This window comes from Musca domestica, unplaced genomic scaffold, assembly GCF_030504385.1.
Source record: "Musca domestica strain aabys unplaced genomic scaffold, Musca_domestica.polishedcontigs.V.1.1 5, whole genome shotgun sequence".
Taxonomy (NCBI): Eukaryota; Metazoa; Arthropoda; class Insecta; order Diptera; family Muscidae; genus Musca; species Musca domestica.
The window spans coordinates 8,454,621-8,471,844 of NW_026712346.1; the positions used below are offsets into that span (position 1 = coordinate 8,454,621).

A 17,224-nucleotide genomic window follows, 5' to 3' on the forward strand; every position below is an offset into this window, starting at 1 on the left:
ATGAAGACGAATAAATTAAGTTTAACAAGCTGTCTTTAACGTTTAATACGTAATATGCTTGGTACAGACAAAGCTCCAATGTCGTATCCTAAAACACATCAAATACAGTTGTGCAAGTCAAGGATATATAATCTAAACTACTGTCATCTGAGGTTCATGAATTTTAAAATCCCCTACACAAATTATCTGTAGGTAATGAAGACACTATTGCATATAAATCAGCATTGAAATTAAATTTAAAAGTTTCAAGTCCAGAATTAGGTGAAATATACGAACAAGTTAACTATAAAGTATTACCAATGATATTTAATTTTGCACAGATAATTTCGCTATTAGGATTGCATGAGACATCAATAATTTCTTAAAGGATCGAATTATGAACTGCTATCAAAGCCCTACCACCTTTTCTCAATAATCTATCCTTTATGTAAACTTGATAATTGTCGGAGAATAATTCAGTGTACAGAACATCATATTTTAATCACGTTCCAGAAAACGAAAGAAAATATTAAGTAAATCATATATTAGTATTTAATACTACATTTGATAATGGATCGGAAAAAAGGAATTTAGTTTTTTTGGTGCAGGTAAGACTTTTAAAGACTTATCTTTGCATTGAAGCGTTTTTACGAAGTTATCGTCGAGCCAAAACGAACTGCTAACAATAGCGTTAAAAAGTCTGTTAGGAACTATTATTTTAAAAGGCGGAATTAGGTTAGGTTGAAAAGAGGGGTGAAACAATTCACCGCATGCCCTGTTGGGCATACAATTAAGCCAGTATAGGCCTGTTTTGCGCTCTAGCCTAAGGGTTTTACGAAGAAGACGGGCAGTTTACAGTCTGTTATATTTGAAATTCAGTTGCCTTTATGAAATTTCCTAACTTTTTTAAGTCATTTACCATGATCTGGTTAAGATCTGGTAGGAGTCGTTTCCTTAGAATTGGGATCTGACGGAATTAATTCCACTTCCAATAGAAATTCGTTTCTGTGACATGCCTGTAAATATCATAAAAGTTAACCTGTATTAAAGTTTAAAACATCTACAAATTAGACTATTATTACACTCGAATTGAAAATTGATCACGTTCAAATTAATTTTAAGTTATGAGGAAGGGGAAACCTTCCTGTAAACATGACTTATCCGCAAGATCCCTAAACTTTGAAAGTTCTGTTATATTGGGTGGGCCTATATCTATGTAAAATATTTTTGGGAGAAAAGAGTCTACCCGCTGAATCTTGGAATGTCAAATTACAGCTGGAAATAGAGATCGGGACCTTTAAAATATATTTAACTTTTTCACTCATTATCTTTATATTTTTATTATTTTTTAGCAGTTATCATACATTTCAACACCACTTTACATCTTTTAAATTCTTTTGCAGTTATATTAGCAGCATGTATTCCAAATCTTGGTCCAATAATTTCTCTTGTTGGTGCAGTAAGCAGTTCCACTTTGGCCCTCATTGCTCCTCCGGTTATAGAAATAATCACATTTTGGCCCGTCGGTTTCGGACGCTACAACTGGATTATGTGGAAAGATATATTTATTCTAATATTTGGATTGTGTGGATTTTTCTTCGGTACTTATGCCAGCATTGCGCAAATATTAAATCCGAGTGCCGATTGAATATATTTATTAATAAAAAAAATAATGCAGTTTCAGCGTGATTACCAAACCAATAGTAGTAACTTTTTTAATGTTTTTAACTTTTATTTTGTTTGCGATCAATGTCTATATTTTTGATTAATTATTTGATGGAATAAGAAAAACAGTTATTATGGCTCTATTACAACAATTTCGTAAAACATTCCCAATACTATAGTCTTTATTTGTGTCCCAAAGTAGCTAAAACCATTTTACCAAAATTCTACTAAGTATAATACATATGTTTGTGTTTTGTAACAGAGGCTGTGTCCATGCAAATGTAATATTTAAGTGAACATATTTACATTTAGTTGAAATTTTGTATTATACCCTGCATCACACTGTAGTAAGGTTATTATGTCTTTGTGTATTTTTTGCAATATGCAGAAGTAAACAGGAAGACTCATAGTTCCTTTTGATGGTATCTGTGTCGATTTATGCATGCCCGTCCGTCTGTCCTTGTATTTTTGTAAACAAATTTTATGTTTTCATCATATGCATGAATCATATGTTTTCACAAGGACGTACCCTATTGAAGTCGGTGATAATCGGTCCTAATTTAGATATAGCTCCAATATATATTTTCATCCGATGTGTGATATTAACCCAAAGACCGAAAATGGCCTAGATTGAAGTGCATCATTTTTTGGAAGAAAATGCTACAGCTCCAATGCATACGTTTCATCCGATTTGATATTTCAGTCTCTTACAATATTCACTCCATAACATTGATTTTCGGTAAAAAAAAATCAAAACCAGCTAAGAAATATCGAGATCGAATCAGATTTGGATATAGCATCTTTACATATTTATATTGGATGGATATTGAAACACACGAAGCAATTTAGCCCAGATGTAACTTTATAAAATTTGGCGAAAATCGGTTTAGATATAGCTAGAGATTCTATATATGTGTTTAATCCAATACGAACGGATTGTTGTCCCCTACAACCCTACTATGAAGTTAATAACAATTATTCATTTTAAGATATCAGACGCCGCTCAAAAATGGCTCTGCCAAATTAAAATTTACTCCGACCAAACCGTAATATGCACTTCTTAACATTTTTGGCATGCGATATTAGATACAGCTTGCCAAAACTTGTCGATATCAACTCAGATTTGGATATAGCTGCCACATATATTTTTATCCAATTTTATTATTATTATTATTATAATTTTTTTTTGTTCACAAAAGGGGTGGATATTGCACATACGACCAAATTTGGCTAAGAAATGTGTCAAATTTGATGAAAACTGGTTGAGATATAGCCATAGCTCCAATAAATATGCTTCAAACGATTTTCTTAAGGTCTTATCAATTTCATAACAACGATCATAGTTCGCATGATTTGCTATTTGCTCCCTATATAAAAGTTTATATATTAAATTATCATACAGTCGGTCGGTAAATTTTGTATTTTATTTACTGGTTTTTAATTCAAATTAAATTTCAGATCCGAGTTTTAAATATCATAGACTTATTTATATACATATAGACAAATAATTCTTACAATGCTTATCTGCACACATTTTTCGTGATAATTTCCCTCGGTTTAGAAAAAAGTGCTTTTCTATAGAATTGCATATAAATGTGCATTTCTCGATTACATCGAGTGGTTTGCTGTTAAAATACAAGAAATCTCTGTTTCTAAACATAACGACTCTATAATATCCTTGATATATGTACCTGATTTGTCATTCTTTTCATGTGTGTTTTAGAAATGTTTATATTTTGCATACATTAACAATTTTTCATTTATAAAATTGTTTTAGTTTTATTGGTTTCACACATGGTAAAACACCAGCAACATCGGTGAAAATTACAACAAAGCATCTTTTGTTGGTACTTTGTATGTCAAAATTGTAAGCAAGACAAATTTACTTGACACATTAAAATTGACCCAAATTGTATTGCATAAATCAGAACATTGATTTTTGAAATATTAACATTTTTTTGTTAAATCGTAAACATTTTAATTTAGCATAGAGAATGTGTGCATAGAGTATACTGTTTTACCTGGCACCTTCATTTATGAACAATCTCCAAATCGTACAGAAATGTGGGAATGAAATTGCTTCAGGTATTACCGATCATGGATATATTAAGAACATTGCAAACTTATTTTACACCTCATCTTGCAATTGACTTTTTGTTGTGAATATTGGTTTACACTTTATGAGAAAATTCTGGCCGCCCGGACAAATTCAATTTCAATTTGGGCTAGTTACTCTCCAAATGAGGCATATTTTATGCAGTCACAATACTGGCAAGCTACCCAATGCGAAAGTACTTCACTGACAATTCTGCTCCTCGTACATAAACATTATAGGAAAGTCTTTGAAGATTGTTGAACTCTATCCGGAGATTCGAAGATTACTGTATCTCTAGAAATGTTTAGCATGGTCCGTGTTCTGATTTCATAGCACATAAAAAGTCAGACTTACAAAAATTGTTTCTATTTAATTTCAGTTGTCTTATTTAAATTCTTAAATTGGTCAATATTTTTTTATGTGCATATGTGTGGCATTTTCAAATTCCAACACATTGATAATCGTAGTGTACCGCAGTAGTGTATCGGAAAATCAAAAATAACGTTCTGGTAGTACACCACAGATGTACATTTTATGATTTGTGAAAAAATATTAGGTGTTTTATTTCTTGTATATAAATGTAAGCATAAAAAATAAAACTCAATAGTGTAAATTGAATGAATAATTTTACCTATGCCTGCATTTTAAATATATTACAAAATTTGAAAAAAATTTGCGCAAAATGTGGAAACAACAGATTAGTTAAAAACATTATACATCGTATCAGGATTTGTTCAAACTTCGAATGATCATCACTACTTGTATTACACGAGAAGTGGTAGATGGTAGTAAATTTGATATATTTTGTATTGGGAGTTTTGCTGAGGATGTAGCGAGTATTTGACTGTTCGTAAAGCCATTCGTATGAATATATAGGAATAGAAAAACTTTGTGTCATGTGTGCGATAACGCGTCAAAGTGTGACAACATTTTAGAGTGAGTTGACTCAATGTCATTGATCGCCATTTCAAAATCGACTTACGTTATTCTTTCACTGTTTGTAAGATATTAGATCCGTTGTCGGTTGTAATAGTCAAACTGTTGCGTGCATTAACCATATTTGTTAGGGACATTCAATGTAAGAGATTTTGTATATTCAACGGTCTAAGTTGACTTCACCTATTTCACTGCAAAAAAGGTCTTAATAAACCGTTCAAATCCAAAAGGAGGAGGAGGAGAACAGTAGTTAGAGTCAGTAATGATTTGTGTGTTTTCAACAACTTTAATTAAAATAGTCTTTCATTCAGAATTTTGAATTCCAAAAATGTTTTGATAGTTCATTGTACGAGCAACTTTGTTGCTCGTACATTATGTATTATGTCACTAAAAAAATCTCGAATATGTGAACTATCCAAGTAGACGTAGTTAGTCCGCTTATAATTGCATGCAAGAACTAGGTTTACTGGGGTTTTAATCATTTTATTACCGACAAAGAAAATATTTTAAAGCTTGCAGCAAATATAAAAGACAGCAAAATGTGTGCTTTTTTAAAATTGAAAATTACAGTTTAGGCAATTAACAGAGGAGGCATGATTGTTAGAATAATATGATTAATATGTCGATTTTGCTCTTGCGTCGAATTAATCATTTTATTTTGATCAGATTTTATTTTGTATTTTTTGTTTAATATTTTCTAATATTTCAATTGTCGTCGATAGTCATCTTTCGGGATATAATATTTATCTTTATAATCCGTGTGGATTGTTTGATTAATCCCTACTTTTTTATTTTCGAAACTGGAGCGAAAAGTGTCAAATTGAATGTCAATTTTGTTAGATTTTTGCTCTTTAAAATAATTTTCCGCAGAAAATAAATTCGTGATTGCTCTTAATAATAATAAATGACAACATAACGGCAATACAATAAAGTAAAATGCTTTTTTTGAGAATTTCAACAGACTTGTTTCACCGTCGATGTTAAAATAAGTTATTTTCTGTCTATGCTTAAAATAAATGTGTGTATAGTGGTCAGTATTAGTCTTTTAAATTATACTCGTTTCCAGCTCAAACTTAAACTGTTATCGTAATTCAATCTAGGAAAAATATGTCTTTTCTGGTTCAAACAATTTTGAAATAAGTTAATCTTTGTTGCACAACCAATTGTATAGCTTTTGTAATATTATACCTTTGACAATAAATGTATATTATAAAGTAAATCTAGGCATATATTAATTAAATACACTATAATTATATACTATCATAAATGTTACAAAAACTTTATGTATAAATTTATGTTAAACTGTTCAAAATAAAATTATGACAATAAACTCAATAAGATCATGAGATCTTTTCAAACTTTAGATGTATGGTCATTTTATTCAAGCAATTGTGCATTTAATGGATTCTCATTCGAACGCAACTTAAATATAATTCCTTCTATTTAATAACACTTCTATCTTTATTTATAGACACATTTACTTAAGGATGATCACAATGAACCAAAAGGCCCCGGAATTAGATTACTACAAATAATCAGCACACAGGGAACCATGATCAAAATTATATAGACGATAACTCGAAGTGAATGTTTCAACAAAGTTTAAGTTGGGCATTGGAAAAAATACGCAAAAAACTTTACCTCTGTCCATTGTGTTTCCATATAAGGTTGAAAAGGACATCCAGGAGCATAGATGTCAAAAACATATGTTATCACGACAAACCCAACACACTCTTACCAAACACGACTTACCCAACACACTCTCTAAAATTCAATATTCAGGAACATTTTCCAACTATATTTGATGCGGCCTACTTCCATTAGAAATTTTTATTCATCTGTTCGTAAATTAGTCGAATAACAATTAAAAAAGTATAAGTAGGTTTTACGACATATGTATTCCCTTAGACAACGTTCGTTTATTAAATTACATTTTGTTATGCGTTATGATTTAAAATTTTGACCATTTATAGGGAAATCAAAGTCAATTTTGTCCATTTCGCTTTTGACATAACTCTATATATATAAAAATCAATTGTTGTTCGTTGGTAATGGAATCAGTTGAGAACGGCCGGACCGATTTGCATTATTTTTTGTACAAACGTTCGTCATACCCCAAGATAGGTTTCTAAAGAAAAAAATATTGACCACGCCTACTTTTACGCCCAATATTTGCCAAAATAATGAAGATATCGGTTTGAAAATTATTACATAAGATACTGTTGACTTTCCATCCAACCCTAAGTATTTATTTGGGGCAGAGGAACTGACCACGACTACTTTTTAATCTATCAGGCATGTCACAGATTCCGATCGGAATGATTTCAATTCCGTAATTGCATTTCGATCGTTTTTGTTTTAGCTTCTCTAGATTCCGATCGATTTTATGAATTCCGAAAACTAAAACGAATCGCTTTTCTTAGTTAAAATATGGCAACATTGCTATAATCAAAACAAAACCATATGATTAACAAGTTAAAAAGTAGTAAGTTCGGCCGGGCCGAACTTTGAGTACCCTCCACCATTTGGAACGAATTTGGAAATAAAATCCTGAAAAAATTTTGGTAAAATTTTAAAAATACCGAATATTGCCGTTATATTGGTGCCTATACGACGTGGACCCACACAGGCATTATTTGTCATGAGTCATTACCAAATTCAAATTCGGAACTTGAAATAAACGCGAATAATGTAACTAAAATCATCAAAGTATAGAATATAAGGAGGTACCGTTATATCGGAGCTGTGCGAAGACCTGAACCTGCGTAGACAATTTTTTGTCATATTCTGTAGCATCCATTACGAACTTCAAATACGACATTTCAAACAAGTTCGGTGAGTATTGTACCTAAACTCGTCAAAATACCGAATATAGGGAGGTACTGGTATATGGGGCCTATACGAAGACCTGGACCTGCATAGACAATTTTCTGTCACAGACTGGAGTTTCCATTACGAACTCTAAATGCGTAATTTGAAAAAATTTTGGTGAATAAAGACGCTAAAATCACCAAAATACCGAATATAGGGAGGTACCGTTATATGGGGGCTATACGAAGACGTGGACCTGAACAGACAATTTTCTGTCTTAGGCTGTAGTATCCATTGCGAACTTCAAATACCAAATTTTGTACAATTCCGATTAATAATGTCGCTAAAATCATCAAAATACCAAATATCGGGAGGTACAGTTATATGGGGGCTATACGAAGACGTGGACCTGCACAGACAATTTTCTGTCTTAGGCTGTAGTATCCATTTCGAACTTCAAATACCAAATTTGAAACAATTCCGGTGAATAATGTCGCTAAAATCATCAAAATACCGAATATCGGGAGGTACCGTTATATGGGGGCTATATGAAAACGTGGACCTACATGGCCCATTTACGAACTTAACCTGCCTACTCTAAAAATAAACCTGTGTGCAAAATTTTAGCCTTGTATCTCAATTCGTTCGAAAGATAGCGTGATTACAACAGACAGACGGACAGACAGACAGACAGACGGACATTGCTAAATCGACTTAGAATTTTACGCTGATCAAGAATATATATACTTTGTTGTGTCTGACATGAGTATTTCGAGGAGTTACAAACGGAATGACAAAGTTAATATACCCTCCATAGTATGGTGGAGGGTATAAAAACAACGTAAAAGAGAATCGGGAAAAATTTGTTGCATTTTAAAGTAATCTTATTTCTTTAAATCCCAGTGAAAAACATTGTTTCTGTGATTGATGCTCAAATTAATCAACGGGGTATTGAAAAAGTACGCCGTAGAAATTTGTCCTATCACAATGCAGTGTGAGTATTTTTGTTATTACCATTTAAGTTTAATTTATAAATTAAAATAACTTTTTTTTTTAGATCTATTAGTTATTTCCGATTAAACAAAGAAGCCTTTATTTTGGTAATGGACAAAATAAGCCAGCATCTTCCAAAATCATCAATTCCTCCAATGCTACAATTGACGACAGCACTTCGGTAAGGTAGGTAAGAATTACTTAGCACTTTCCACATCTATTTACTAACTTCCCAAAATTAAAGGCAAGGGCGTTGACATTTCTCTGGGAAGAAGCACAGTTTCCAAAATTATATATATATATATATATATATATATATATATATATATATATATATATATATATATATATATATATATATACGCAATTGAAAATACAATTTGCCCACAGTGGATACAATTGCGATTGACCACAAATGAAAAATCTGATTCCAAATTGCATTTTTTCCAAAAATGTAGGATACCTGGAATCATAGGGTGCATTGATGGCACACACATTAAAATCAACAAGCCACGGGAAGACGAGTCCCTCTTTCTCAACAGAAAAGGAACGTATAGCCTTAACGTCATGATTGCAAGTATTCTAGGTTAATCTTTATCTACGTTAATAATTCAATTTTTTTTTTAGATTTGCGATTATAGGATGAAAGTGCTTGCTGTAGATGCTTCCAGGCCTGGGTCTTGTCATGATTCCTTTATATGGAACATGTGCAATGCCAGGAATTACTTTTTAAATTCGTATAACCAAGGGGACACAAATTCTTTGTTACTCGGTGATTCTGGGTATGGTTTGGAACCTTTTTTAATTACTCCGTACAAAGATGTTGCTGCCGGAACAGTCCAACACAAATTTAATAACAGCCATGCATCCGGTCGCAACATTGTTGAAAGGACAATTGGCGTGCTGAAAAGCCGATTTCGAAGTTTGCATGGTACCCAAAAAGGCGGTTAACATTACAAACGTGTGTTGTGCCCTTCATAACATATGCAGGGAATTGAATGTGGTATGGGAGGAAGAACCTATACCTGAGACACATGGAAATGATGAAGCAAACGTAGGCGATGTTGAAGAGTCACCCCAAGCAAATATGTACAACATCGCCAAACGACTGAGGGATAACATGGCTTTAGGTTTAAATTAAATATTAAAATATGTATAAGGTAATTCATTTTTTATTTAAATATTATTAATAAAACTAATTTTAATACATTATATGTAAAAAAAAGAACTTATTTGGAATTTCATTTTGACTTAGAAAACTTAATCTATTTGAACTATATAGTTGCAGAGATCAAAATATGTATTGTTTGGCTTCTTAGTATTGTTTTGCCTTCTCTTTTTCAATTTGAAGCTTTTAATCTTCAATTTCGAGTAGTTTCAATTTTAACTCATTTTTTTCTTTTAACAGTTTTTGCTCTGCAACGTTGTTAAGCTGTCTAGCTTTAGAATCATCATGTAGGATATTGCAAAGCTTCCATTACATTAAGGATCTCCCCTTTTTTCTTATTTTTGTCCTCCTTTTCCATAAGATCGACAATTCTTTTTAAATGACTGTTCTCCTCCTTTAATAGATTATTTAATTCTGTTTTAGGAGTACGTGCTCTAACTCGTTTCGGCGACGGTGAATGACATACTTAGTGGGAAGGCGATAATGTAATGTCCAAGCGGCTATTTTCTTTATTTCCTGAGGTTGCTCGTTTTAAGCCCTTTGATGTTGATGGCATCACATCGTGCGTATTGTTCCCATGTTCTTTCCCTAACCCGTCAAAAAATTCCTACACATCCACCTCTCCAAAACTTTTTGTTCCTTCAATGCCTTCAACACTTTTATGGAGACCACACAATACTGCCACTGATTCCTCAATTTCACTAAGCACATACTTGTTATAACAGCGGTGCCCAAAAAGAAATATCTCTTTTCATTCAAATTTCTCTTTGCTTATTTAAATCAAGAACAAAACAGTGTTAAGTCATTATTTACACAAATATTTTTATCCATTTGCTTTACTTATTATTTTGGCAAACATTCTTGTTTAAAAACAATTAAATAGAACTGTAAAATATAAAGAAAAATAGAGTTTTAATTTTCTCTTAAATTATCTCTTTTTTCTCTTCATGTTCTAGAACACGGTTTTGAGCACCACTGGTTATAAGGACCACCCCCAGTTTTTGCATTCTCTTTTTGTTGTGGCACATTTTTTTTTAATGTACACTTTCCAGTCTGCCCACGTCTTTTTCCAGCCATTGCAATCCTTGGTGGGTGGTCCTGAAGAATTCAGTTTTTCGGTAAGTTGTGACCAATATGCTACAGCAACAACTCTATCACCTTTCACATATCCTCTGGCTAGGTCCTGGTGGCTCTCCATAAAATCTATAAAAATTTTTTCCTGCTCCGAACTTCTGTGTTTTCCCCTAAATGACCAAATAATTAATTAACATTTCCAAATTTATACATTTTAAAATACTTACATTTTGTATGCTTTGACAACTTTTGGTTTGTTTTTCTTTTTTCTACTTTTGCTTTAGTATATCATTCGTAGTGCCATATTGTATAATTCCTTTAAATTATTAAAGAAAACGGTGGTTGTTTTAAAGAAAAAACATGTGGCAACACTTTGCTAAAAAGTGGTTTCATTTATTGCTAAATATCTATTGATAACTAAAAATTAGAAAATTTTGAAATAAAAAGCCCAAAAATGTGAACTTTTATGTGAATTTATTATTAAAAACAATATTTTTATTACTTTAAAGCAATTTCAGAGTATTTAAAAGTGACAAGTTCTCAAATAAAAGCAATTCCACTTTCAAAATCAAAAGTGGTTCCATTCCGAAAAAAAAATTCGTTTTCTGGAGAAGCTTAATACGGAATTAATTCCACTTCCGAACGGAATTAATTTCTGTGACATGCATGATAATCTCTATGCCGTCTGGAGGGCGTGGTAGAGGTTAAACAGTTCCGGAGATATCACCCTACCTTGGGGAACTCCCTGTTTAACTCTACGAGTCCGCACATGTAGTTTACTAACCGACGTTTCAAACTTGGCCGGAGGGCGGTGGGCTCAATGTCCTCAAACAGAGTGGCATGATTGACTGTATCAAAGGCTTTTGATAAATCAAGTGCCACCATAACTGTTCTATCGCACGGCTTGTTCTGATTGAGACCTCTGCTGTGCAATTTTCGGAATCGGGAACTACCAATGTGGCTAACGACAGATTGAAGAGCTTTGTAAGATACTCAACTCCTGGTTCATCCAGCTGATTCAACATCACCATAGAGATTCCCTCAGGACCAAGCGCTTTGGATGACATTGCGCTTCTGATGACACGTGCAACATCTTCCAATGTAAATTGTGGTGGTAACTCTTCGGCTAGAAGGGATTGTAAACGGCGTAGGATCCTTCTCTGAGCCCTGTCAATCTCGGGGAGCTCTACAATCTGCCGGTTGAAATATCACGCGCACCTCTTCGGATCTGTCACTTTTGCGCCGTTAAATGAGACAGATGTCCGATCGTCCTTTTCCCAGGGTTCGAGAGCGACTTAACCGTTGCCCACAATTTACTTGTTCCGGTACTGATGTTGCAATGCTTCAGATGTACTAACCACTTTTTCCGCTTATACTCACCTACTAACCTGCTTACTTCCAGAGTAAGTTCCCTGACTCTGGAGTTATTAGGGTACGTACGGCGAAGCTCATCTCGCTCGTTTGCTAATCCCGCTGCCTCTGCTGGAATTTAGTCTTATTTCAGGTATTCGACCAGAAGGTATATAGCGATTGGCATATTCTCTGAATTCTTGCCAATCGGCTTTCCCATGCTTAAGGAAAATGCGGCGTTAAGAGTCTATGAAGTCGGATGGTCTGTTGAAGGCGACAATAATGGGGAGGTCTGAGACTAGAGAAATGACTGATTGCCAAGTTACGTCATTCGTCAGACCTGGGGACAAGATGGATATGGATATGTCCGGTGAACTGTGGCAGTATCCCCTTATTCTGGTGGACGCGTCCTCATTCACTGTACAAAACGTGGAGCTATCAATTTGCTCAGCCAGCGCCATGCCTCTCTGGTCATTACCTAGGACGGAATGCCATAATTCATGATGGGCATTGAAATCCCCTAGCACCAGACGGTTATTGCCTACCAGAAGTGAACTGATATTGGGCATATAACGTGGAGCACAGCTATTAAACGGCGGAATGTACACGTTAAGCACCTCTACCTCGGCGGTTCCACACTTGACCTCTACCCCCATACATTCCATGTACGGGTCACTAGAGCCAAGCTCAGGCGAGATAGGTCTGTACTGGACAGAGTGGTGCAATAGGAACGCTAATCCTCCTCGTGCACCCTTGGAGCGCTCCTTCCTTAGTACGTTGTATTCATCAAAACTTTGAAGCCTGCAGGTGGTACTCAGTTACGTTTCCTGGATCGCTGCGATCTTAATGTTCTTCAGACTATGAAGCGGGGCAGTCTCATATTGCGACGACGATGAGGACACCAAAGATGAAGACTCACTGGGGTCTACATTGACGCAGCAGGAAGCAATGTAGTCCCTATCTCTGTACTCCTGTATCCGGTTTAAGCCGGAACAATTCCGGAAATGCACCCACTCCATGCATCCGTTGCATTTCACCGAGACCGATCAGTGCTGGATGCGATTACAACAAACGGAACAGATCCATGGTCCGGGGTTGGTCTCGATCCCGGCTCGGACTAAGAGAATACGGAGCAAACATTCCGGGTAATATTGCTCCACACAAATGAACGAACACGAACATGTATTTGCTGGGTTGGCGGCCCCTGGTCGGAGATTTGTACCTCCGAGTCAATCCGGTACATAGAACCGGCCGCCATGGGATTGATTACTATAGTGTGTCTGGTTAGTCTGGAAGATGTCTGTTAAGCCGAAAGTTCTGCAAAAGAGAGCGGTTGGAGAGAGAAATTTTGATAGTTCTTTCAGTGAGATTTTGCAAATTCTTGCTAAACAAATTTCTTTTTGCAATCATTCTTCTTCTACTCATTCATCAACATTTAATCAGATGTCTTGCATTGTTTGTTTATTTCTTTCTGTGCTTTCAATTTGAAAATATTTGTTTGGAATAAAAAAATATTTGTTTGAAAATATTTGTTTGAATTGGAATGTAGGATATTGCAAAGCTTCTCTAATTTTTCATTTTGTGCCTTCATTTCTTCTCGCTGTTCTTCCATTACATTAAGGATCTCCCCTTTTTTCTTATTTTTGTCCTCCTTTTCCATAAGATCGACAATTCTTTTTAAATGACTGTTCTCCTCCTTTAATAGATTATTTAATTCTGTTTTAGGAGTACGTGCTCTAACTCGTTTCGGCGACGGTGAATGACATACTTAGTGGGAAGGCGATAATGTAATGTCCAAGCGGCTATTTTCTTTATTTCCTGAGGTTGCTCGTTTTAAGCCCTTTGATGTTGATGGCATCACATCGTGCGTATTGTTCCCATGTTCTTTCCCTAACCCGTCAAAAAATTCCTACACATCCACCTCTCCAAAACTTTTTGTTCCTTCAATGCCTTCAACACTTTTATGGAGACCACACAATACTGCCACTGATTCCTCAATTTCACTAAGCACATACTTGTTATAACAGCGGTGCCCAAAAAGAAATATCTCTTTTCATTCAAATTTCTCTTTGCTTATTTTAATCAAGAACAAAACAGTGTTAAGTCATTATTTACACAAATATTTTTATCCATTTGCTTTACTTATTATTTTGGCAAACCTTCTTGTTTAAAAACAATTAAATAGAACTGTAAAATATAAAGTAAAATAGAGTTTTAATTTTCTCTTAAATTATCTCTTTTTTCTCTTCATGTTCTAGAACACGGTTTTGAGCACCACTGGTTATAAGGACCACCCCCAGTTTTTGCATTCTCTTTTTGTTGTGGCACATTTTTTTTTAATGTACACTTTCCAGTCTGCCCACGTCTTTTTCCAGCCATTGCAATCCTTGGTGGGTGGTCCTGAAGAATTCAGTTTTTCGGTAAGTTGTGACCAATATGCTACAGCAACAACTCTATCACCTTTCACATATCCTCTGGCTAGGTCCTGGTGGCTCTCCATAAAATCTATAAAAATTTTTTCCTGCTCCGAACTTCTGTGTTTTCCCCTAAATGACCAAATAATTAATTAACATTTCCAAATTTATACATTTTAAAATACTTACATTTTGTATGCTTTGACAACTTTTGGTTTGTTTTTCTTTTTTCTACTTTTGCTTTAGTATATCATTCCTTTAAATTATTAAAGAAAACGGTGGTTGTTTTAAAGAAAAAACATGTGGCAACACTTTGCTAAAAAGTGGTTTCATTTATTGCTAAATATCTATTGATAACTAAAAATTAGAAAATTTTGAAATAAAAAGCCCAAAAATGTGAACTTTTATGTGAATTTATTATTAAAAACAATATTTTTATTACTTTAAAGCAATTTCAGAGTATTTAAAAGTGACAAGTTCTCAAATAAAAGCAATTCCACTTTCAAAATCAAAAGTGGTTCCATTCCGAAAAAAAATTCGTTTTCTGGAGAAGCTTAATACGGAATTAATTCCACTTCCGAACGGAATTAATTTCTGTGACATGCATGATAATCTCTATGCCGTCTGGAGGGCGTGGTAGAGGTTAAACAGTTCCGGAGATATCACCCTACCTTGGGGAACTCCCTGTTTAACTCTACGAGTCCGCACATGTAGTTTACTAACCGACGTTTCAAACTTGGCCGGAGGGCGGTGGGCTCAATGTCCTCAAACAGAGTGGCATGATTGACTGTATCAAAGGCTTTTGATAAATCAAGTGCCACCATAACTGTTCTATCGCACGGCTTGTTCTGATTGAGACCTCTGCTGTGCAATTTTCGGAATCGGGAACTACCAATGTGGCTAACGACAGATTGAAGAGCTTTGTAAGATACTCAACTCCTGGTTCATCCAGTTGATTCAACATCACCATAGAGATTCCCTCAGGACCAAGCGCTTTGGATGACATTGCGCTTCTGATGACACGTGCAACATCTTCCAATGTAAATTGTGGTGGTAACTCTTCGGCTAGAAGGGATTGTAAACGGCGTAGGATCCTTCTCTGAGCCCTGTCAATCTCGGGGAGCTCTACAATCTGCCGGTTGAAATATCACGCGCACCTCTTCGGATCTGTCACTTTTGCGCCGGTAAATGAGACAGATGTCCGATCGTCCTTTTCCCAGGGTTCGAGAGCGACTTAACCGTTGCCCACAATTTACTTGTTCCGGTACTGATGTTGCAATGCTTCAGATGTACTAACCACTTTTTCCGCTTATACTCACCTACTAACCTGCTTACTTCCAGAGTAAGTTCCCTGACTCTGGAGTTATTAGGGTACGTACGGCGAAGCTCATCTCGCTCGTTTGCTAATCCCGCTGCCTCTGCTGGAATTTAGTCTTATTTCAGGTATTCGACCAGAAGGTATATAGCGATTGGCATATTCTCTGAATTCTTGCCAATCGGCTTTCCCATGATTAAGGAAAATGCGGCGTTAAGAGTCTATGAAGTCGGATGGTCTGTTGAAGGCGACAATAATGGGGAGGTCTGAGACTAGAGAAATGACTGATTGCCAAGTTACGTCATTCGTCAGACCTGGGGACAAGATGGATATGGATATATCCGGTGAACTGTGGCAGTATCCCCTTATTCTGGTGGACGCGTCCTTATTTACTGTACAAAACGTGGAGCTATCAATTTGCTCAGCCAGCGCCATGCCTCTCTGGTCATTACCTAGGACGGAATGCCATAATTCATGATGGGCATTGAAATCCCCTAGCATCAGACGGTTATTGCCTACCAGAAGTGAACTGATATTGGGCATGTTAAAACATACATAAATATTTTTTTTTATTGTTCTATAAACATACTTTAGATTTAATTACCAAAACAAACAATAAATACAAAAATCAAGCACACCTACATATTTATAAGTTTTAAACTGCTTATACAGCATTATTATATCACATATTTGGACTATTTTATTGTTACAGTTAATTTTCTTTATTTTAGTTCATTGGCCATTGGTTCATTCACTTTTGCAATGTTTTTAAGTTTCTTTAACACATTTATTTATTTTGCTTACATAGCATTTAATGTCTACTAGTAACCGACCTACATTACAATTAATTTATATCAGCATTTATCAATAGCATTTTTTAATTAATTATGTTAAGAAATTTTGTATATAAAGACAGCCAGAAATAAAGAAAATTCAGTCGTCTTTTGTAGTGACTAAACTAAGAGTTTTAATTACTATCTAGGCGGCCTCCTTCAAGTTCATGAGCTTGGAAGGAAATTAATTTGGATACTAAGTGTCAGTTCAAATTTATGTGTTTGAACTGAATCGCACTAGATCCTACTATCATAACATTTTTTTGGTGACCCCGATCAAAACATTTTTTTTTGGTGGCCCCGGCGAGATCGTTTACACACATCCTTTTGCCCCACAAGTGGTAAAGGATTTGAATCGTAAGACGTGATCGTTTACACACATCCTTTTGCCCACAAGTGGTAAAGGATTTGAATCGTAAGACGTGATCCTGACGATAACTAAACCGAAACATTTTTGGTGACGTTATCCACAAGGTGTGAGGACGTAACGCACGCGTACCAATTTCAAAAACCCCCTTTTGGAGCTCTGGAGGAAAACCAGGAGGAAATTGCCGGTAACTAATCATCATACAACAACTGCTGCTACTCGCT

At 35.0% G+C, this 17,224-nt stretch overlaps 1 protein-coding gene and 1 long non-coding RNA gene across 6 annotated transcripts in view; one reads left to right on the forward strand and one right to left on the reverse strand.

Annotated features, from left to right (window-relative positions):
- LOC101891732 (proton-coupled amino acid transporter-like protein pathetic) overlaps positions 1–9,242 on the forward strand; it is a 158,514-nt gene extending 149,272 nt beyond the window's left edge. For 2 of the 5 annotated variants that reach the window (XM_059128106.1, XM_059128107.1), the window contains one exon: positions 1,383–6,038. In XM_059128106.1, the coding sequence (XP_058984089.1) occupies positions 1,383–1,627 (245 nt within the window). In that variant the 3' untranslated portion in view covers positions 1,628–6,038. Of the gene's footprint in view, positions 1–1,382; positions 6,039–6,146; positions 8,481–8,543; positions 8,670–8,937 lie in introns of those variants that run through there. The other 3 variants (XR_009343368.1, XR_009343367.1, XR_009343369.1) reach the window with 3 other exon arrangements.
- A 1,210-nt stretch (positions 9,243–10,452) lies between these two features.
- On the reverse strand, positions 10,453–11,113 carry LOC109614336 (uncharacterized). The gene is made up of 2 exons (XR_002195501.2): positions 10,949–11,113; positions 10,453–10,891 (listed from the first exon to the last, which is right to left on the reverse strand). It is a non-coding gene; the product is annotated as an uncharacterized LOC109614336 (long non-coding RNA).
- Between the last annotated feature and the right edge of the window lie 6,111 nt (positions 11,114–17,224).